The sequence below is a fragment of the Culex quinquefasciatus genome, chromosome 3 (assembly GCF_015732765.1).
Source record: "Culex quinquefasciatus strain JHB chromosome 3, VPISU_Cqui_1.0_pri_paternal, whole genome shotgun sequence".
NCBI lineage: Eukaryota > Metazoa > Arthropoda > Insecta > Diptera > Culicidae > Culex > Culex quinquefasciatus.
Window position 1 is genome coordinate 5,455,268 of NC_051863.1, and position 23,292 is coordinate 5,478,559.

Genomic DNA, 23,292 nt, shown 5'->3' on the forward strand with positions numbered 1-23,292 from the left:
GAGCCTTAATCCCGATTATGAGCTCGAGCATCCCAGGCTCAGCATTTTTTGACGTTGACGGAATATATAAACCCTTTGGGCACTGTTTATTGCATTCAGTTATGTTTTACGATTACGATGTTTTACAAGATTTTTAAAACACAAATTTTCCATAGCAACTAAGTCAAAATCCCATAAAAATTTCAAATCAAAACTGGAGCAACTAAACCTTAACTATACAGGATGGTTTTTGAGAGTGCAACGTAGCTTGCTTGCGAGTTATTATAGCCATGAGGAAAAACTTTTTTGAAATAATTTTCGAGGTTTTTACCTTCAAAACTTAATTATGTGCTATCAAAAGTATTTCAAGAAATACTTTTAAAAATGTCGATAAATTTCAGATTAAAAAAAGTTATTTTTGCCTTCCCCACTAAGGTAAGGCTATAATTCTGCTCTAAAAATGAACTTTTATAAAAAACGTTATAGACCCACCTTCATGTATACCTGTGCTCAGAATCGAAAACTGATTAAATGTTTGTTCGTAGACAAAATTCTTGCCAAGCTTCTCAGAATGGGCTGGCCCAATTTTAGCTTTAAATTAAAATCGCTTTTATGTTTTCTAAAGACTTTGTCTCGAGATATGGCCACTCTAGTCCCATTTTTAAGCTTTTTTGACAACGGATCTCAGTAATTTTGATCAAAACGATGTACAGAACAACCGTGGGATTCATTGTTAAATAGGTTATGAAAAAACCTTCCCAATGACACATACAGTTTCAAGATCTGGCAACCCTGTCTCGATTTATATAATATTTATGTACCTTATTTGTGCAATTTTTATTCCCGATCTAAAAAACAAGAGATGAAATTTGTGTCCAACCCCATCATATCACACATTGTTGTTAAAAATGAGGAAGGCATCAACCATATAGGTGGATTATGTTAGTTTCTATGAATTTCCATTTCAAAAAAAATATTGTAAAATATCTTTACAACTATCTATTTGCAGATCACATTAAAGAGACTGAATCTTGTAAATTTTTCTACGGAAAAAAACGAAATCAGCCCAAATATTCAGCAATTCCCCACGAAAACAGCATGAAAGAAAAACAAAAGTGCTCGGATCGGGCTCAAAATTTTTCGGGGGGTTCCCTGGCCGAAATAATTAGACCCGTATTTTTTTGTTTGGCCATTAGGGTGACCTACGCCGTGTTAGGGTGGTCTGAAAAATGGCCATTTTCGTCGATTTTCGCAAAAACCACTTTTTTCAAAAAATCATAACTCCTCGCCTATACATGTCTGGGTACCAAAAGTTGCGTCTTTCAATTACAAAAATTTTGGTACCCAGATATGTATAAATCATCCCTGAAATTTTTAAGTTATCGCAGTTTTAGTGGAAAAAGTTAATTTTTTGCCGATTATGTCATTTTCGTGTTTTGCGCGCGGCGCGGCGAAAAACACGGATTTGATTTTTTTTTAAATCATGTCTCGGAATCCTGTTGATGAACTCCTCCCATTTTTTAGTATGTTATGTAAAAATGTCCGGGAATTCCGATAAAAATATTTCCAGACATAGGCTCTTTGGTCCAGACACCGTCAAAACGGCATTTTAAAGTTTCATACGTCCTTTTCATATGTTAGGCTAGATTTTTGAAACTTCTTATTATTTTTCTTTGAAAGGCCAACTTATCACCTTTCATTTGCGTATAAGACAGTTGAAATCGTTCGAAATGGCGAGGAGTTATGTTTTTTTGAAAAAAGTGGTTTTAGCGAAAATCGACGAAAATGGCCATTTTTCAGACCACCCTAACACGGCGTAGGTCACCCTAATGGCCAAACAAAAAAATACGGGTCTAATTATTTCGGCCAGGGAACCCCCCGAAAAATTTTGAGCCCGATCCGAGCGCTTTTGTTTTTTTCCATGCTGTTTTCGTGGGGAATTGCTGTATTGTAAATGGGTTAAAATCTGTGTTTTGATACCTTTTCACTTGTGAGGTCATCTTTTGGGCTTTGGCACTAGTTGGTCAAAATTCATTTGGCGCACCCACAGTTGAACAGCGCCATCCGAGAGAAAAAAGAACTCGATCTGGTAGTATAAAGGTACTGTGAACGGACACAGTGGATAAATCCCGAGATTGACGAGAGCGTCATTCTCATGGGTTCATTTTCAAAACAGTTCTCGAACCTTTGACATATCGAACCGCGCCACAGTGGGCAAAAACGGGTGAAAAAACGGATCTTTTGATGCCGTCAGTTTTTGCCTGTCATAAGTATCATTTTTAATGTAAAAAATTACGATGCATCGATTGGTGATACTCTCATAAGCGGCGAATGACGAAATTTTTTGTATAAAATAACTTTTTTATAACTTTAAGAAACCACGACAATTCAAGGTATTAAAGAACATACAAAAATTGGGTAAATGGAACAAAACGAGCCTTTGCCGTCATTTGCCACTCATGAGAGTACCGCCAATCTATTCCTCCTGATTTTCTACATAAAATAATATACGTTGAAACTGTAGGAATTAATGTTATTTCCAGATATTTACGAAAAACACGCTAAAAGGGGTTAAATGGGGCAAAATGGGCCCTTGCCATCAGTTGCCACCAATGTTAGTGTCACCAACCGAATTCTCGTGATATTTACATAAAATAGTATACTTTCAAAGTGTAAAAACAACGGCAATTAAAGATATTGACGAAAAACACATAAAATGTGGTAACTGGGGCAAAATGTACCCTTGCTGTCATTTGCCACCAATGAAAATGTCACAAATCGATTCCTCGCGATTTTTTACAGAACATAACATACTTTAAAACAGTAGGAAACTGCAGTAATTCAAGATATTGATAAAAAAAAACACATAAATAAGGGGTAAGTAGGGCAAAATGGGCCTTTGCCGTCATTTGCCGCTATTGAGAGTGTCACCAATCGAATTCTGGTGATTTTTTACATAAAATAAGATGCTTTAGAAGTGCAGCAAACTACGGCAGTTGAAGATATTCGAGAAAAACACCCTAAAAAAGGCAACATGGGCTAAAATGGACCACTTCCCGTCATTTTCCGCTAACAAGAGTACCACCAATCGATTCATCGTAAATTTTTACATTAAAAATGATACTTTTGAAAGGCAGAAACTGACGGCATCAAAAGATCCGGTTTTCACCCGTTTTTGCCAACTGTGCGCGTCTTTTCCGTATCGGCCACCAAAGTTGATGAGATGGTCATTTGGCAATATAAGCCACTCAATGGGATGAACTGTTTCAATGAACAAATGAACACAATTTCGTGGTGGTGGTGGTCACCCGTGAGAGGTTTATTTTTTCAATTAATTTTGGTAGAGCTTTTCTCTCGGCTTTCTACTTAATTCTCTCGGATGGTGCTGTTCAACTGTGGGTGTAGTTGTATCCACTGAAAATTGTTTTTTTTTTTTTTTTCAGTTGATAAGTTACTTGTTATTACCTGTAAAAGTTAGTGTCACCAAATAAAAATATAAAACTTTTCTATTGAAAATTTAATTCTAAATTTAAAAATAAAGCCAAACTATATTTTAAATTATTTTTCATGTTTTTTTGAAAAAAAAATAAAATAATTTTTCGGCAACACTGCTTTTCAAAAATGTTTTTGTTGCGCATTCCATGTTTTGAAGTAAAAAGGGGAAAAAACTGTATAGAGTGCAACTTTTTTGTCTGCACCGTTCTTAGCAATATCTAGAACTCTGCCCAAGTCACTAAATCGATCCGAAAATCCGCTCTCAAGAGATAGATTTTTCAATATTTTAATAGCTTTTTGTGTGGACAGAAGCCAAAATTGTATGGACGATCTAACGATGCAAAATTACTCTTTTGGTCATAGAAAAAGTACCGTCATCTGGGGTAAGTCAGGACACATGGGGCAAATTGGGACAGCGGTTTAAGCCATGTTTTTGCACAACATTTTGATAATTTTGGTTGTTTTTGGTCAGAACTGATACAGAACAACAAAATTGGTACATCCGTTTCCAAAGTCAGGTTGTAGTTCCGATCTGCTCCAGATGACGGTACACACAAAGTTTCATTCAAATATAAAAATGAATTGCTACACTGAAAAAAATCAATTCTCGAAATCGTGAACTAAATTCACGAATGCGAGAACCACGAAGGAATATATTCACGTTTATAGTGCAAATGCACCATACTCATGAATAAATTCCTTCGTGGTTCTCACATTCGTGAACTTAATTCACGATTACGAGAATTGATTTTTTCCTGTGTATGTTTATTAAATAACGGCACAACTATTAATTCATATGAAATTAATGAATGATGAGTTAACAAAATTCGATAATAGTTTGAAATTGTAGAATTAGGCATACCTTTATTTTCGGAAAAATCAATAATTTTTGGATTGATTATCACAACAGAATTTTTTTATTTTAAATAACCAGAATAGCAGGGAATACTTTGCAATGCAATGCTAATCTAATCTAATCAGACCCTAGCGCAGCCAATCTTTCGAAGGGATCCTGGAGAGTGCCTTAGGTTAGATGACGCCTAGCACTCTTCTTGTCATTTATTAACATTTGTAGTGCGCCATTGCATTGAAATGCATTGAAACATCACAAGCGTTAAAGCGGCCAAGCCTACTGCATAAAGCCGTATCGCAGAGATGATTCGTAGTTGGGTTGAGTTTGAGCACTGAGTGTTCGAACAACAACACAATTCTGAATCGACAGGGGAGGAACTCGATTAACGGATATCCAGATATTTGTTCTGTGGTTTATAAAGACGGATAAATTATCCGGATAGTGCTACTCTTACGAATATCAATAAATGACTATTTTAAATATCCGTACTCTATTGGGGCTTGATTTAAATAATAATTTCTGGCCCCCTAAAAGAAAACAGTTATTAATTTGCGATGTTCTCTAATTCTTTAAACTGATTTAAAAATTATCCAGATAACAAAAACCGCACCCCTAATATATAGAAAATGTGGTTAGATGAGTCTTACAATTTGTTATACTTTGGGGCAAAACAAAACATTTTTGGCAGTATTAAGCAAAAATCTCAGGTTGCGGGAATTTAAATACACTTCCGATTCGATCATCCGATCCTTTCATTATATGCAGTTAAACAACACTTAAAAACACTTCGGATAATTAACCATGAAAAAAATATTTAAAAAAATTAAAAAAAAATATCTTGAAAAAAAGTGGACCACACAACCGTGCACTTGCATTGTTCCAATTAAAATGATTTGCTTGAACTGTTCAAGGATGCTGACACTAACGATGATTAGACTTTAACAAGGGATACTATTGACGTCACGCTGCAACATTCATTTATTGTTTCCCTTTGAAACTCTTCACATTACAATCTTGAGTAAACCGCAAGGAATCCTGCCACAACCAACGCTCCCATCGCCGCCAACCCTCCGGAACCGCTAGTCTCACACTTGACCACTTCCACGCGATCCAGCCAGCCCTTGCAGAAGTCCACCTTCTTGAAGGTACAATCGCGGGAAAACGTCACCGGTAACTCACTTGGGCCCGGATCTTTCAAATTTGCTTGAAATTCAAAACACGAGAACTCGTCCTGCGCCGTTCCCTGGACCAGGTTGGGATTGTACGCAACCATTACGGCGTGAGCCGCGTTGACACCGGCCAAGGTGCACGTCTTCACCTGGGCGTTCTTCGTGCAGTCATCCCAGCTGATGGCGCTGCTGCAAACGGAACAGTTCAGCGAGTTGCCTGAAGGTTTCGTAATATGAGTTTCATTTTTCTATGAATTTTTTAGGAGATTCTTACCGACTGCAAACGCCCCAAAGATCAGCAAAAGGGATAGCACTTTGCGCGTGGTGATCATTTTTGCGGACAGACTTCGACTAAACCAATGATTTAGAAATGAGACAGAGTTATAGGAAATAAATATCCGGTATCAGTAGATTTTAAAGCTGAGCGCGTGCAGTTTAAGTCAACAGCAGAACATGTGTTCAGTGATATATCCACTTCAAGTGTCTGCTAATCAATTGCTTATCTTAATCAGAAGTACCCTTTTATCACTGTTCAATCAATTTTATTTCAAACTTTCAAATCATTCTCAGAAACAGTCCAACAGTCATCATTCCCACTAACCCCATCGCATCCAATCTCCCAACTCCACCGAACGAAACATCTCCTGCCTCGTCGGTTCCACACTTGACCACCTCCAGCGTACTGCTCCAACCCTGACAGAACTCGGTCTGGGCGAACGTACACCCCTTGGAGAACCTATCCGGACTGGTGGCCGGCCCGGAATCCTTTGAGCGCACGTGCAACACAAAGCACTGAAATCCGTCTTCCGGACTGCCCTGGGTCAACGTGGGATTCCCGATCGAGGCTACACCGTGGAAATCGTTGACCTCCTCAGTACTGCAGGACACAACAGTTGCCGTTTGCTGGCAATCTTCCCAGCTGGCTTCACTTTGGCACGTGGTGCAATCCAGGGCACGGACTAGATTTTGGAATTTTTTTTAATGTTTTTAACTATAATGTTGAACTTAAAAAACGGCCTTACCTATGTGAAACAAAGCAGCTAAAAAAAGTAGAAGCAGCAATTGTGCCGAGACAGTCATGGTTGAGGTTGAGATTGCAAACTGAACTGACCGTTGGCGATGATCCATTCTAGAATTACTGCATTTTGAAATGTTGAAACCCTACTTGAAACACTAATCCAAAATCCAATTCTAATCTACTAGAGCAGTAATTTGTAACTGCACGCGCGATGAACAAGCATCAGCTAGTTTACAAATGCATTACATTTTAGCTCAAATATATTTGATAACCCGAGCAGACGGAAATAACTTGGGAATAACATTTTTTTATACTGGAAAAAACTAGGCCAATAACATTTTATGTTATTTATATCAAGATTTGTTATTCGTCGTTATGATTTTTTTGTGGTGGATTGTTATTGTACTAACAGACTAATAACACTTTTTAGTTATTCTGCGAACAAATTTTTGTTATCATTTTTTGTTATTTTAACAACTAATCCGGTCATCCCAATAACAGTTGGCACTATTCTTCCATAGCAAAAAATGTTATTCAAAAGTTGTTTTGGCTTCCAATCAATATCAGACCAATAACAAATTTTGTTATGATAACATAAACTGTTATTCAACTCTTATGCAAAAATTGATTTTTCAAGAAGAATCCATAACACTCTTTGTTATTTTAACAGTATTTGTTATTGAAATGGCATGAATTTATTAAAAAAAAAAGTAATATTGGCCGTTTTTATATGATTTTATACCTGATTTGAAAATTTTAAAGTATTTTGATCATTAAAGCAGAAAATTTCACAAATGTTTCATTTTGTATCATTTAATAGCGAGCCAATAGTTTCCGAGATACGAGTACAAAAATAAGGGTATATTTTCAGCACTTGCATGAAAAAATGTGTTTTAAAATGCATTTTACACTAGTTGAGTTGTTTTGAAACGCATTTTAAATTGATTGTACCTAAATTTCCAATAAAATTTTGTAGTTAAATAAAATTTGTACCAGCCTTAACATTAACAACGTTGCGATGCCAATAAATTTGCGAAATTAAAGATAAATTAAGGTGAGTATTTTAATATTTACAAATATAATTTCTGTGATCTATGAAATCGGCATTTTTTTTAATTTGGCTTAAGAGCAATTCCAGCCCAAAACAGGAATTTTTCAGGTACTTTTTTCTCGACCCTCTCCGATTTCAATGAAACTTTGTAGACATGTTATCCTACGCTTATATAAGCCATTTTTGTGTATATGGAGCCAGTTCCACACGATAATGACATTTGAGAAGGGCGTAAGTGTTTTAAATATTTTTGTAATTCGGAATTTAAATATTTCTGTATCTCGAAGCCGTTGCGTCGTATCAAAAAGTGGTCAAAGACAAACTTGTAGGAAATATTACGGGCTTTTCGATAAAAATACACTGAAAGAAAAAAACACCCAACTTTTATGAGATTTTTTGATTTTTAAGTTTAAAAGTCAAATTTGAGGGAGCCCACGATTTTTTCGTTCAAAATTTTTGTGAAGATAGCCTAAGATGTAACAAAAAGACTCACGAAAAATGCAGGATGGAGCAACTCACTTAAAAAAATACAAAAATCATTTACTGAAACTGTTTTTTTTTTTTGAAAAGTGCTCTAAACGTCAAAATTTTCAAAAACCGAATACGGGAATCGATTCTCCAGACAATTTTACATAAAAGTCTCCATATTGACCATTGTCCTAAGTCCAATCCTTGTAAAGTTACAGCGGTTTTAAAAATAAAAATGTAAAAAAAATAGGTTTTTTGATGGTTTTTGGCAATTTCTATATGACAGACTTAATTTTTCAGTCTCGTAAATATTTTTACCGGAAAGCTCGTCAAATTTCCCATAAGTTTGTCTTTGACAACATTTAAATTGGATGTATGAGCTTGCAGATATAAGCTAATTACATTGCTCATAATTGAAAACATCATATTTTTTCAGTGTAGTATAGTAACCTGGATAGTAAATTAGCTTATATCTGTAAGCCCATACATCCAATTGAAATGTGGTCAAAGACAAACTTATGGGAAATTGGACGAGCTTTCCGGTAAAAATATTTACGAGACTGAAAATCAAGTCTGTCATATAGAAATTGCCAAAAACCATCAAAAAACCTATTTTTTCTACATTTTTATTTTTAAAACCGCTGTAACTTCACAAGGACTGGACTTAGGACAATGGTCAATATGAAGACTTTTATGTAAAATTGTCTGGAGAATCGATTCCCGTATTCGGTTTTTGAAAAGTTTGACGTTTAGAGCACTTTTCAAAAAAACAGTTTCAGTAAATGATTTTTGTATTTTTTTAGGTGAGTTGCTCCATCCTGCATTTTTCGTGAGTCTACACAAAAATTTTGAACGAAAAAAAATCGTGGGCTCCCCCTCAAATTTGACTTTTAAACTTAAAAATCAAAAAATCTCATAAAAGTTGGGTGTTTTTTTCTTTCAGTGTATTTTTATCGAAAAGCCCGTAAAATTTCCTACAAGTTTGTCTTTGACCACTTTTTGATACGATGCAACGGCTTCGAAGTACAGAAATATTTAAATTCCGAATTACAAAAATATTTCAAACACTTACGCCCTTCTCAAATGTCATCATCGAGTGAAACTGGCTCCATATACACAAAAATGGCTTATATAAGCGAAGGATAACATGTCTACAAAGTTTCATTGAAATCGGAGAGGGTCGGGTACAACCGATTCCCTATTTGGCATGGAATTGCTCTTAAACTAATCAAAGTAGTCATTTTTTGTCATTGGTTGACCCGTACAAGTCTCCATACAATTTTGGCAGCTATTCGTACAAAAATGTTACGTGAATATTCGAAAGCCTGTATCTTTTAAAGTAATTTTCTGATCAATTCAGTGTCTTGAGCAAATAAAAAAAAGGACCTCGAAAAAAATGCCCATCAAGGTTGTTAACGATAAAATTATTGAGGTTCAATAACGATAACGATAGTTCTATCTGTAGAACTTAATTTAGAATAATGTTAACGTAGTCAAAATCCATCAAATTAATGTCGTTACACAGCCGACCTTAAGTCCTTTCACCCGTTGAACGTTCTACACTCGTCCATATCCATACCTATAATAATTTTTGGAACAATAAAAATAAATAATGCCATCTTTCTACTGACTTTATTTAATTTCAAACTTTCAAATTAATAACAGCAACCAGCAGAGCAACCATCCCAACAAAACCCAAAGAACCCAATCCGTTTCCGCCGTTTTCGCCGTTAAACGTTCTACACTCGGACACTCCCATCCCGCTCGGCCATCCGGAACAGAATTGAGTCTTTTTAAAGGTGCAACCCATGGAGAAAATACTGATGTTTATGAAGCCAGGAATGTCCGCACTCATGTGGTACGCGAAGCATTGAAATCCATCTTCCGGTCCACCCTGGGCCAAGTTGGGGTTAGCATCGCTCATTTCCTGGTGAAGTGCGTTCACATCGGCCAGGGTGCACGCGGTAACGTTTCCAGTGCTCTCGCAATCCTCCCAGCTGAGCACGCTATTGCAAACGGTGCAATCGAGGGCGTTTCCTGCGTGAATCAGATAGAAATATTTCGAAATATTTCAGCACAAAAAAAAAGAATTGCACATTTAAACCTTACCCAAGGAGCACAAAACAGCCAACAGCAAGAGGAACAGCATTTTAACGGTGACCATCAGAACTCAACTGAGAGCTGGTCAGTATAAAGGACTGGATCTGAAACTACCTATCTTTGACTATTTGTTAAGTTTTAAGTACCGATAGCACTTGTCTAGAAAAATTGCTCTTATCAGGAAATTGATCAATAATTCAATGGAACAAGTAAAAAAGTTCAATGATAAATTCTCTACAAATTTCGCAAATCACATTTTAATTGCATTTTTTTTGTAGTTTGCGTGAATTCTTACGTTCAAATAAACATTTTTTTTAAATCCCGACTTATGCACTCCTAACAGTGCGGTTTCAATTATTTTACCTTTTTCAACATTATGAAATTAGGCTCGGATTTTATTTTCTTTTATTAACTGTTTCATTTTTTTTTTTGTACTTGTTTGTGAGGGTAACGAAATTTTCAATTTTATTCATTGTCGCAAACTCACCAAAATTCAATTCTATCGATTAAAACATGTTTAGGGAGCGCAAATCTATCATACCTTGACGAAACTCAATCGTTCACTGATATCAACTTGAAAATTATCGAGTGGTGTTATAAATCATCTTTGATTTGCAAAAATTCAATCATTACCACCATAGATTCTTTTAAATTTATTTTCTGATCGTGTCTTCATAAAAAAATTTTTTTTTTATTTAACTTTTTATCTTAAATAGTAAAATTGCCAAAATAGGCATTTCTCAACTTTCCAAACTTTTCAAATTCTTTAAGTGAACTGAAAAAGACGTCTGCTGAGCCGTATAACGTGATGGTGCGAAAATTGTTTTTTTTTTCGAAAATGAGCAATTCTCTACGAAATCGGTCTTTTTTCTTCAATTTTAATTTTTGTATTTTTTAATCCGACTGAAACTTTTTTGGTGCCTTCGGTATGCCCAAAGAAGCCATTTTGCATCATTAGTTTGTCCATATAATTTTCCATACAAATTTCGCAGCTGTCCATACAAAAATGATGTATGAAAATTCAAAAATCTGTATCTTTTGAAAGAATTTTTTGATCGATTTGGTGTCTTCGGCAAAGTTGTAGGTATGGATATGGACTACAGTGGAAAAAAATGATACACGGTTAAAAAAAATTGGTGATTTTTTTATTTAACTTTTTATCACTAAAACTTGATTTGCAAAAAAACACTATTTTTATTTTTTTTTATTTTTTGATATGTTTTAGAGGACATAAAATGCCAACTTTTCAGAAATTTCCAGGTTGTGCAAAAAATCATTGACCGAGTTATGAATTTTTTAATCAATACTGATTTTTACAAAAAATCGAAATATTGGTCGCAAATTTTTTTCAACTTCATTTTCAATGTAAAATCAAATTTGCAATCAAAAAGTACCTTAGTAAAATTTTGAAAAAGTGCACCGTTTTCTGGTTAAATCCATATTTAAGTGACTTTTTTGAAAAAAGTCGCAGTTTTTCATTTTTTAAAATTAGTGCACATGTTTGCACACTTTAGGAAAAAATATTTTTGAAAAGCTGAGAAAATTCTCTACATTTTACTTCTTCGGACTTTGTTGATACGACCTTTAGTTGCTGAGATATTGCAATGCAAAGGTTTAAAAACAAGAAAATTGATGTTTTTTAAGTCTCACCCAAGTCTCACCCAAACAGCCCACCATTTTTTAATGTCGATATCTCAGCAACTAATGGTCCGATTTTCAATGTTAATATATGAAACATTTGTGAAATTTTCCGATCTTTTAGAAAGCATTATTTCCAAAATTTCAAAATCAAGACTAACATTTTAAAAGGGCGTAATATTGAATGTTTGGCCCTTTTGAAATGTTAGTCTTGATTTGAAAATTTTAAAAATAATGTTTTCGAAAAGATCGGAAAATTTAACAAATGTTTCATATATTATTATTGAAAATCGGACCGATTAAAATTGATTGATTAAAAAATTCATAACTCGGTCAATGATTTTTTGCACAACCTGGAAATTTCTGAAAAGTTGGCATTTTATGTCCTCTAAAACATATCAAAAAATAAAAAAAAATAAAAATAGTGTTTTTTTGCAAATCAAGTTTTAGTGATAAAAACTTAAATAAAAAAATCACCAAATTTTTTTTACCGTGTATCATTTTTTTCCAGTGTAGTCCGTATCAATACCTACAACTTTGCCGAAGACACCAAATCGATTAAAAAATTCCTTCAAAAGATACAGATTTTTGAATTTTCATACATCATTTTTGTATGGACAGCTGCGAAATTTGTATGGAAAATTATATGGACAAACTAATGATGCAAAATGGCTTCTTTGGGCATACCGAAGGCACCAAAAAAATTTCAGTCGGATTAAAAAATACAAAAAAAATCGAATGACCGAAATCCTAGAGAACTGCTCAAATACGATAAATTTTTGATTTCTTTTCGTTTTGGTCCGTTGCAACTGTTTTTCAAAGTTTTACGATCGAAATAATCATCGCAAAATTTAACAAAATGAAAAAATGATTTTTTCAACACGTCGACGAGTCGACGAGTCCTGAAAAAATCAAGTTTTGCATAACAACATTTTTCGCAATTCCCAAAACACCCTTTGAATGAAATTGTCAGTCAAATATTCATGTATTTAGTCAATCCACCGTTTAAATCAAAAGTTGAAAAGAATCACTTTACAAAACATGTTTCGAAAAGTTCAACTTTTCAGCATCCATTTTAGAGCTGAAAAGTAAAACTTTTAAGCTTTTTCTTGAAAATTGTTTCTATTCGATTCTGTTACTTTTGGTAAAGAAAAGTCGGCTATTTCGTCGTCAAAAATGACAGGAAAAGTAATAGTTTCGCGACGGAATTGCAAAAATAACAATTCCGCGTCCCGATCCATCGATTTCAGAACCGATTGATGAATACTGGCCTGAAATATCATGACACAACTCTTTCGATGAGAAATTTAACAAACACGGACTCACAAAATTAATCAAGAAAAAAACTTTGACAGTTCTTAGAAAACTATTTGTAATATTCTGGCTCTACTGTACCACAATCAAAACAAGCACTCATATTTCAAAAAAAAAAGAGAGAGGTGAGCATCACAAACGTGAGATCCTAGACCGTATCCATGCAGCTAGAGAACCTAAGAGAAGGTTCTCTACATGCAGCAAAAAACTGAAGTTTAACTAAGGTATGTAGATAAGTAAGGTAAGGCGGGTTATCCAGCTGTCAAAATAGTTAGCACGAACTCCGGATTTTATATGACGATTTTCAGAAATGTGAACATTTGTCCATTTTCTGGGCAAATTTAACCGGATTTTTTTTGTAGGATTGTTAAGGATTGACATGCAAAGTGAACCAAAATTCGCTTTTCAAACATTTTTTTTTCCAAGAAAAATCAATTCAACTAAGCGCTTTTTTTGGTTTAGTTTGAAATGCTTAACAACCCTACAGAAAACAAATCTGATGAAATTTTCCTGAAAAATGGAAAAAATTTCACTTTTATGAAAATTTCAATATAAAATCCGGGTTTCGTGCTAACTATTTTGACAGCCAACAACAAAACAAACATAAAGAAGAAAAAAAATCGGTAAAATTAAGAAAACTTTGAAAAATCCCTACTTTTTGCAGTAGATTTTACTTGATTTCTCTTCGTTTTGCCAATTATAATAAATACATCACAACGATATTTTTTTTAATTCACGTAAAACACGTTTAAAAGTGAAAATTATCGAGGACCGACCGAAAGCCGAACCTCTTCCTTTCACAGACAAACAGACCCATTAATTGTAAAATTCCTGTTTACAATGCCGAAAAAAGATTTTCCGTGAAAAAAATGATTTTTATTAATACTGAGATATTTTGAAAACCGGTGATTGTAAAATAGCTGGACTGGTCTCAAATACATTTCGAAACTCTTTTTTCACTCAAATTCAAACCGTGGCATGTATTTTTTTTTACTTTTTATTTATGTGTACATTTTTTATCTATAAAAAAAATCACTAACATTTTCTGATACATAAAATCGGATCAATAATTCCAAAACATCAGCGTTGGAAAATCGTTGACATAAATTGATTATTTTGTATTGCTAAAAATAGCTTATCCTAAGAATGGCAAGTATTTGTTCCCGCTACAATTCATCATTTTCCCACAACCGACGGCAAAAATATTCATAATGCATAAAACAGAAGGCAATTTATTTTCGCACATCATTAGGTTCGCTCAAGATTAGCCCACTGGCCTCGATTTTCTCCAATGCGCGGGTGAGCGCCATCTGCTAGGTCATTAATTTAAAAAAAAAAAACTTTTCTCTCTCAACTGTGTTTGAGCGCGATAAATTTATCACCAAACCAGGCAACAGGGGACAAAGAAGACAAAACTATCCACTTTCTTGCACCGGACCCGTCCAAGTACGACTTTATTTGACCTTAATTATAACGTCCTGTCCCGATGGCAGCCATTACTGCTGCAACCCCCAGCACCACCACCACTTCCGGACCGGCCCTTCCCCCACCCCGGTTGCAAAGATCCCGATCGTCGCACACGTCGCACTGCTTCACGGCGACCGCCGGTTTCCAGTCGGAGCAAAAGTCCCCGACGGCAAAGGTGCACCCGCGGCCATAGCCCGTAACCAGACCCCGGTCGTTGTGCCGGTTGATCCGGGCCTGGTACTTGTAGCACCGGAACTCGCTCAGGTTACCGAGCGCCAGCGTCGGGTTCTCGTGCAGCAGATTCAGGTTGGACGTGTTGACGCCCACCGTGGTGCACAGATTGTCCCGGGCCACCCGCTCGCAATCGTCCCAGCTGACCAGGCTGAAGCACTGCCGACACAGCAGGCCCTGGGCTGCTGGCAGAAGTTGATAAGAAGAGGGGATTACTACTGATATCAGAACCGCACCAGCAAAATACCAACCACTATCGAGCAGAATTACAGCTGCGGTGAGCGTAAAACGGATCCAAGTAACCGGGCAAGGCAAGGCTTCTTTCACTTGAGGCTTCATTTTGCTTCTGTGGGACGGAGCAGGTGATTGCATATCCAATTTGATAAGTGCAATTGTTATCTGATAAAATCAATTTGTGTTGACCTTTGCAGCGGTTGGTATCACAACTTGAACTAAGCGCAAGGCAAATGGACAGTGGGAATGATGTCGTCTCCCTGGGAAGCCAACATAATGGTATATTTCCTGTTGAGAAACCACATTTTTAAGTGATACAAATGTTCTGTCTGTTGTGGAGCAGGTTCTCTCATGACAAACTTCACCATGCTACCATCGAGAATGTGCTTTCTTGGTAATCTATTTTTGTGTGTTTATTATTAGAAAAAAATAATAGCACTTTAAGGGTGCACAGCAAAAAAAAACTTTGTTTTAATTGTTTTGAAGACAGGGCTTTAGGCTTTAGGGGATGAATCAAAAATTGTATCGATAGTTCCCATAGTTTTGAAGATACAAAGATACAGTGGACTCTCTGGCTGTCGATCTTCTCGATATCAATATTGCTCCAGCTGTCAATAAATTTTTCAGTCCCTTCAAATAGATTGCTTTGATTTTCCGTTCTATAATTTGATAACTCCTGCTCTCGACGGTCCCTTCAATATCGACAACGAGAGAGTCCACTGTATCTGTAACCAAAATCTTGGTGCAACAAGCTCTGGTTGATGTGCACTGTTAAAAAAATCACACTTCAAATAACTAAAGATTACTTCCCAAAAAACATATTTTTTTTAGTTGTCTAAAAACGCAAAAAAAAAACTTGAGCGCAGAAAAATATAGACATAGCATTTGTAAGAAACATTATTTATAAAAAAATCAATGACCTTACATAAAGATATAATACTTTCAAATGAAATTAAAAAAAAATCAAGACGATATAAAAGCTTGATAGAAAAATACTCAAACCTTGATTTCGTTATATATTAGAAAAGGCCTAAAAATGATGCAAATGCTTCAATTTAAGCATAAGCATAGGTGCCCACCCGCAGTTGCTACTCCGTTATTGACCAGGACCTCCAGAAGTTACATCCACGAGCCGTGGAAGATGAGTGGGTGCTATCTTTCCTCGCTTCGCAACTTCTCAAAGGCCCCTACCATGCTGATCAATACCGGCGCCGGCCACGACCAGTGGTAGAGTCACGGGGAAGTGGATGGGAATGTTAGTCCGATACTTGAGTGATAGAGACCGCCCAATCGACTGCGGGTTAGTAGATGGGTATGAGGTTAGGATTCACGAATGGCAGTGATGTGACCATGAGCATTTTGTTTATCGGTTGAATTTTTTAAATCTTAGGCAGCCAGCTGCGGAAAGATAAATTAGTGATGATTTAGAAAGTTTTTTTAATCGAACGCGTGCCAACCGAGCATTAGTGCTACGGGCTGGACTTATCAGTATATTTTTACTGTTTCTACAATTTAGATAACGCCAACGACAAAAATGCGAAACAAAAGGCACACACAAAAAAAAATCACTTTTCACTCCGAATATTTTTACGACCACGCGCTCCATTTGTCAATTATGCACTGATCTGATGCAAATGCTTCAATTTAAAACATAAAGTTAAAATAAAAGCCTTAATGGATAACACTTAGAAAAACTTAATTGCCTCAATTTTTATTCTTTTCAAGGATCTCAGCAACTTATTGTCCGATTTTGAAATTCCAAAAACAAGACTTTTAGACATTTATCACAGCTATTCAAAAAAAAACGTTTTTTAATAACAAAGATATTCCTATTTTTACAATAAATAAGACTGAAAAGACTATTGCAATGAAATTTTCAAACAACTTAATGCTAAGTACAATTCGATTGCAAATTCGATTTTAGATTAACCCTCTACAACCTACCCGCACAGCAAAAAAAGGCCTGGGTGTAAAGTTAATATGGCATTATTTTATGAAATAATATGTAATATTACACCCAGGGTTGCCAGGTTGCCAGATAAATCTGGGAATGCCAGATTTTTCAAGTATTAGCCAGAATAAAGATCTACCCTTCTCTGTGCCAGATATTGACAGATTTTGCCAGATTTTTCACTTTATGCCCTTTTTGAACATCTTTTTGATTATAATGGACAAATTTAGTTGGAAATGAAATAAATAAGAATGTGATTTTTTTTAAAGAAAATGTAAATTCATCATTTTTGAGGCCATAAAATCAGTTAAACCATCTGAGTTCTACAAACTTTTGAACTAATTCAAATCCTCCCTCCATTCAGAATTGTTAGATTTTTGTCTTCCAGATTTTTCCAGATTTATAATTGATACTTTGCCAGATTTTTCAAATTTTGACCTGGTAACCCTGATTACACCCTGAAATATGTAGCCCATCAGTATGGGAAACATACTTGTCCGAAATGTCAAGCTCATGTATGCATTTATTCTTTTTCTTGATTTTTTTTGAAGCATTTTGGTCATTTTTGATACTTATAACAATGAAGTTTGGACCAATTTTTCGAAAAAATGCCAAACTTTGAAAATCTGTACTGAGCTCCAGGGTGCTTCAAACTTTAATGTCTTATATACCAAAAGATGCGCAAGGATCTGGCCAACACGCCAGTGATGTTGAAAAAACGCTTCAGTGGCCAAAATGCCTCAAAAAAGGACATTTTTGAAAAAATATTTCTACGGGTTGAATCCTATTTAAAATTGAAGGGCGGAGCGCCAGCTCCTGTTACGTCCAATCAAGCTCATATTTGGGATTTGGGCTCAGTATGCCAACCGGAACAAACCCCTGAATGCCCGCCAAAAAGTCATTTTTGTTACATCCTAATGGGTATCAAACGAATCAAAACCTGTATATATAAAAAACTAGCCTTACCCGACAAACTTCGTTCTGCCTTTTTTAGTTTTTTGACGTTTTGAACTTTTTTGCTTATTCAGCCTACTGTGATCAAAATTTTATTTAACGTAACTTTTCCCATAAAATCTGCAGATTATCCGGAATCGGTTCCAGATTGGCCAAAGTTGTAACTTTTTGGCGTAAGAACCTTCCTTAGACTTATACGAACCCAACGCAACAAAGAGCACCTCGATCCGACGCTCCGTATTGAACTGATTCGCGTTCGAACAAAACCATCGAAAAAAATTTTATATCTGGAGTTTTTTTTTTTTTTTGAAAAGGACCAATAAACCAAATTTTCAGTTTTTGCTTTTGGGTGTTTTTCAATACCCCTGACTCAAGGCCGTTCTTAAAACACCCATAAAGCAAAAACTGAAAATTTGGTTTATTGGACCTTTTCAAAAAAAAAACTCCAGATATATAGATTTCAACGGTTTTGTTCGAACAGTTCAACACGGAATGTCGGATCGAGGTGTTCTTTGTTGCGTTGGGTTCGTATGAGTCCAAGGAAGGTTCTTACGCCAAAAAGTTACAACTTTGGCCACTCTGGAACCGATTCCGGAAAATCTGCAGATTTCATGGGAAAAGGTACGTAAAATCAATTTTTGATCGCAGGAGGCTGAATAAGCAAGAATGTTAAAAACGTCAACAAACGAAAAAAGGCAGAGCGAAGTTTGTCGGGTAAGGCGGATTTTTTATACTTTTTCAGCTTGTTATAGTTATTTTTTAATTCCTTTTTTTTTCACAAAATACCGATTTTTTTCGAAAATACTCAAATGGTCTATATTTGCAATATGGGTAACAAATGAAGCAAAATTGTGAATGCTTTTCACCTTATCCAAGTTTGTTTTTTGAGTACTAACATTTTTACAAAATACCGTATTTTTCAAAAATACTTAACATAACTTCCTGAAAACGAGAAAAAAATAAAAAAAAATTAAGAAAAAAATTTGGCCATTAGAAGGGTTAAAAACCGAAAACAACCGACAAAATATCGGAAAACATTCCGTGTGCTTATTTTTTAGAAAAGTCCTCTTCATCAATAGTAACAAGATTTAGCCAAATAAAAAAACACAAATATAAACCTATTTTCAAAATTCCGGGAGTATTGCTTAGTACCGTACTGTTCAGCATCACTCCATTATTCATTATTAATAATTCAGTATGAACACTCTTTTTTACTTTTGCCCCTTCCGTGTGGATCCATCGGACCGCGCACTGGACACATAATCCAGGGATCGGCAATTTGAATCCCGCGGTGGGCGGCGAAGTCCTTGTAGATAAATGGAAGACATTAATAGTTTGTACTAGCAATATTGGTAGACGGCTATAAAGTCAATTTTGTATGAAAACTAAAGAGATTTAAAAAAGGATCATAATAATTTATACTTTTTTCCGACTTACTACTATCAAAGTTATATATCAAATTTAAATTTTGACAAATTTAAGATGACTTTTATTTTTTTATATGCAAACGGGCTTATCTTTAAGGTTACATTCATTTTGTACGATTTGCAAAACGTAACGTCCTTTCGGGAAGATGAGCAATGTTCGCACCGAACAACACAATCCTGTCACATTCTAATTAATGCTGCCTCCGTACAAGACAAAATACGACGTTTTGCATGCATAATACATCGTCCTCGTTTTCTGCGCCAAGGTTACCACCGGCCCTATCTAGTTAGACACGAGAAAGCTGCTGGTCCATGTTTAAGCCTAATGCTGTGCCTCTTAGACGCTCCCGCTTCTCTTAACGGCGCACCGACCGAGATGGAGCCCCAAATTTATGTCGGAACGAGAGCACCTTTTGCCCACCCACCTCCGCGCTCACATCTAAATTAAATTTGTGGCTTCATTAGGGCAAACGTGCCAAATGATGGCGCGCGCGACCGCCTTTTGAATTCTTGGCGAAGAGGGCAAATTTGAGGCAAATTTATATTCCGTCAAGAATGGAGCTCTCCTTTATGGTGCCGCTTGAAAGACCAGCGAATTTCCGCCCAAGATTTTAGTCTTTTTTTTGTGTGCCCTTATCGCGAGCTCGCTCGCTTGAAGCCTTTTATGAACTTGTTCAAGTGAGAAAGCACGGTTACTCTTTGCAGAAAGGGGCACTTCATTGAGGCTGTGCAAAAAAGGTGAACCAGCTCCAGTTAATATAGCCACCTGATCACGTTCTTTCGCTTGCTTCCTACGCTGACTTTTTTTTTCTTCTTTCTAGTAAAGTGCCTTTATTGATACCTCAGCCGTGCTGGAAACGTTCAAATATTGACAAAAGTGCCTTTGCAGCACCTTTTGGGGATTGCAGTTGGAGCAATTTTGAATAAGGAGGAAATGTCGAAGGGTGCATTATATTGGAGGAAAGTGCATGGTTTATGCACACCACACCACCTTTGCAATGCAGCACTCAGTCAGTGTGCCAAAAACAGAACAGAGATGTTAATCCGGGTGTACACGTATCGCGTACATGCCTGCCAACGGGGACACGTGTGCCAATTTGGGTGGTGCTTCAGGAAAATCGAGATCTTAAGATTGGTTTCCTACACACTACGAAAAAAACGTGTAATTTTCGGTTACATTAGATGCACATAACTGGAGCGTCAAATTATACGTAAAGTTGTGTCAAATTAGACGTGAAATGACACGATCCAAACACGATTCAAGATCGTGTAAAATTACATCAAACGGGATTCTGGTGAAACCAATCGAATAGGAATCCATCTGTTCTTATTGGAAAAAAGAAAAAAAAAACGTGTTTATGTCTTCTAGAAGCAAAATGTTTTTATTGCACACAATTCATGACACTTTCTCACTACTATTCAACACCGTTTCTCGCTATTTTTTCAATTATTTGCCGCCGGATCCTCTGCCTTCACTTGTAATCTACCGGCGTTCAATTTATACCATATTGACACCCCGCTGTGGGAATCATAAAAGAGGCACAAGTTGTTTACTTTGACACTACTTTTCGGTTTAATTCGGGTGCATTTCTTCTTGTGAAAACTTTTCCAGATGTGGACACTTGCCAGTTTCCTCGGTATTGCGTATTAAACCGTATTTTCCTCGCGTTTCATGGTGTCCGCAACCTGAAAAACCATATGAAAAACGACAATAAATATTTGCCTGTGTTATACCCGATTATCATAAAATTAGGTTATTGTTGATGTAATTTTAGGTCACGCACGATGCAAATGAAAACCAGTGGGATTTTTATCAATTTACGTCAAAATAAACCTAACTCCTCATCGGAAATACGATTACATTTTTTTTATCTTAAGTTAAATCAACAATTACATCAAATGTAAAATTCCAAATTATTTAGTGTGTATAGTTGACACAGCTCGTGAGTTTTTTGTGAAATGTTATGTTGACTCTCAATAAACTTATTTATTTGTTTTTTGTTTTTTTTTTTTAATAAAAATATATTTCCCATAAACAGTACGTCTTACTTTTTATCTGTTGTCCAATTTATCATTATTTAAAAAGCTCTTTCCAGTGAAACGTTTGTTTCTCCACTTGAATATTAGTTGCCGTCAAGATAAGTGTCAAACGTCAAAACAGTGCCGAAAAGTACAAGATTTCGATACATGTGTAACTATAATTTTTTAGAAGTTTCAAGCAAAATGTACAACTTTGACTTCTTTGTTCATAAAGTACACGTCTTGTATCATAAAAGTAAAATAAAAATCGTTGTCCAAAGTCTCAGAGAATTCCTCATTTAAAGTCAACAGTACTTGTTGACTTTTAATTTTAAACATTTTTTAAATTAGTTCCTTCTTTTAAATGCATTCTACTTTTGGCTTTTCTCAACTCCGGCGGGACCGGAAATGCGTCAAAAACATGCCATAATAACGTCATCGTACGCGGCGGTTTCATCCTTGCTGCCAGCCAAGAGGCACAGTATTGAGGCTGCACCAGCGCGAGTTCGACTTCCAAACTGCATCGTGGATGCAAATCAGCTCGGGAACCCCTCGGGAGAGCGACAATCTGCTTGGCAATGTATCAAAAAGCTAATCAACCGTGACGGGGTGACATGCAAAGATGGCAAAAATAGGAAGCTTTTAAATTGATGATGCCACTTGGACGATTTTAAGCCATTTTTCAGTTTGAAACTGCGGACTAACGAAGCTAACTTTAAATTGTTCAGCATGCAAACAAATTTGCAAACCCAACAGGATAAAATGCTTTTAGCAAACAGTTTCAAAAGTCCTTTCATCCTTTCCCCATCTGTAAAAAGCATCCGCACCAGATGATTAAATCATTTGCATTACACGTGTACCAGCATCGACCAGCAGCAACAGAACCTCGACGAAGGACCTTGTCAGCACGCAATCCCCCCACGAACGACTTGTTGACCTTGCCCAATCCTCAAACACAGAGGCACAAAAAAAAAACATAAAAAAATCAACATGAAAGCGCTATGCAGATTTGGGACATAACTTCATTACACGTTCCCCAGCAGCTGAATCGGTATGCTCCTGCGTGTGTGTGTGTGTGGTGGTCCCTTTGGACGTGATGGCCATCATCGGCTAGGGTTCGTCCTCCGATCTGAGAATCTGGGCGGGTGACTGAATTGATAAAAAATGTGTACACAAGTTGTGATGCGTTTTTTTTTATCCTCAATGATTCTATTAGGAGCAAACAAGCTTGACTGTGATTTTTCGCAATTATTTTCAATTTACAATCCAATCATGTAGTTTTGCTGCTAAACATTTGAAACTAACAAAAAAATAGAAAATGCGACATAAAAAAATAAAAACCAAATCATTAAAATTCAAAACTGTCAATTGGAGCGTGTTTAGTTAGTCTATCATACCTTGATGAAAATAAAGCTGACATTAACTTCAAACATGTCGAGTTGTGTAATGAGGTGTGGTTTGTTGATTAACCAAACATTTGCAAATTAAAATACATACTAAAAAAATTGGGAGAAAAAACAAAGCAGCTAAATTTGCCTGAACAAATACGTTTAAATATCCTCCTATACCAGAAAAATGTTGATACCTGAGGGTTTGACTTATTGAGAATTGTGCATCAATAAAAAGAGGTTAATTTACTACTGTCCAGACTCGATTATCCAAAGCCTCAAAAATTGACTTTGGATAGTCAAATCAGTAAAAAAAATCGTTGTCTTATTTTTGATTGTCTAGCATAAGTATACCCCGTAAACTACACTAGAATGATATAGAATTTTTAAGATCCAAGGCTAAAATGGTGATGGTAACATATTGAAAAAATGCATTTTTTAATTTAAAGGTCAATCAAATATTTAAAATGGACAAAAATTGAGATGACAGAACTCAAATTTAATGTTAAAAGTAAGAAAATAAAAAAAATACAAAT

General features: G+C 35.8%; 2 protein-coding genes across 3 annotated transcripts in view; one reads left to right on the forward strand and one right to left on the reverse strand.

Moving 5' to 3' along the window:
• The window catches only part of LOC6046262 (microtubule-associated protein futsch), a 155,926-nt gene that overhangs the window by 103,263 nt on the left and 29,371 nt on the right, over positions 1 to 23,292 (forward strand). The gene's annotated exons all lie outside the window — the stretch shown is intronic.
• On the reverse strand, positions 14,506 to 15,128 carry LOC6046263. Of its 2 annotated transcripts, none has more exons than XM_001863455.2 (2): positions 15,035 to 15,128; positions 14,506 to 14,965 (listed from the first exon to the last, which is right to left on the reverse strand). In XM_001863455.2, exons 1-2 carry the CDS (start codon positions 15,120 to 15,122, stop codon positions 14,550 to 14,552), a joined length of 504 nt encoding a protein of 167 aa, XP_001863490.1. In that variant the 5' UTR covers positions 15,123 to 15,128; the 3' UTR covers positions 14,506 to 14,549. The 2 variants fall into 2 exon arrangements, with proteins under 2 accessions (XP_001863490.1, XP_038118393.1); XM_038262465.1 differs by having other exon boundaries at positions 14,506 to 14,968.

Coding starts and splice junctions, on each gene's coding strand:
- LOC6046263 (XM_038262465.1), bottom strand. CDS start 15,122: ATGAAGCCTCAAGTGAAAGAAGCCTTGCCTTGCCCGGTTACTTGGATC. Junction 14,969..15,034: donor TGTAATTCTGCTCGATAGTG/GTTGGTATTTTG, acceptor AACTTCTGCCAG/CAGCCCAGGGCCTGCTGTGT.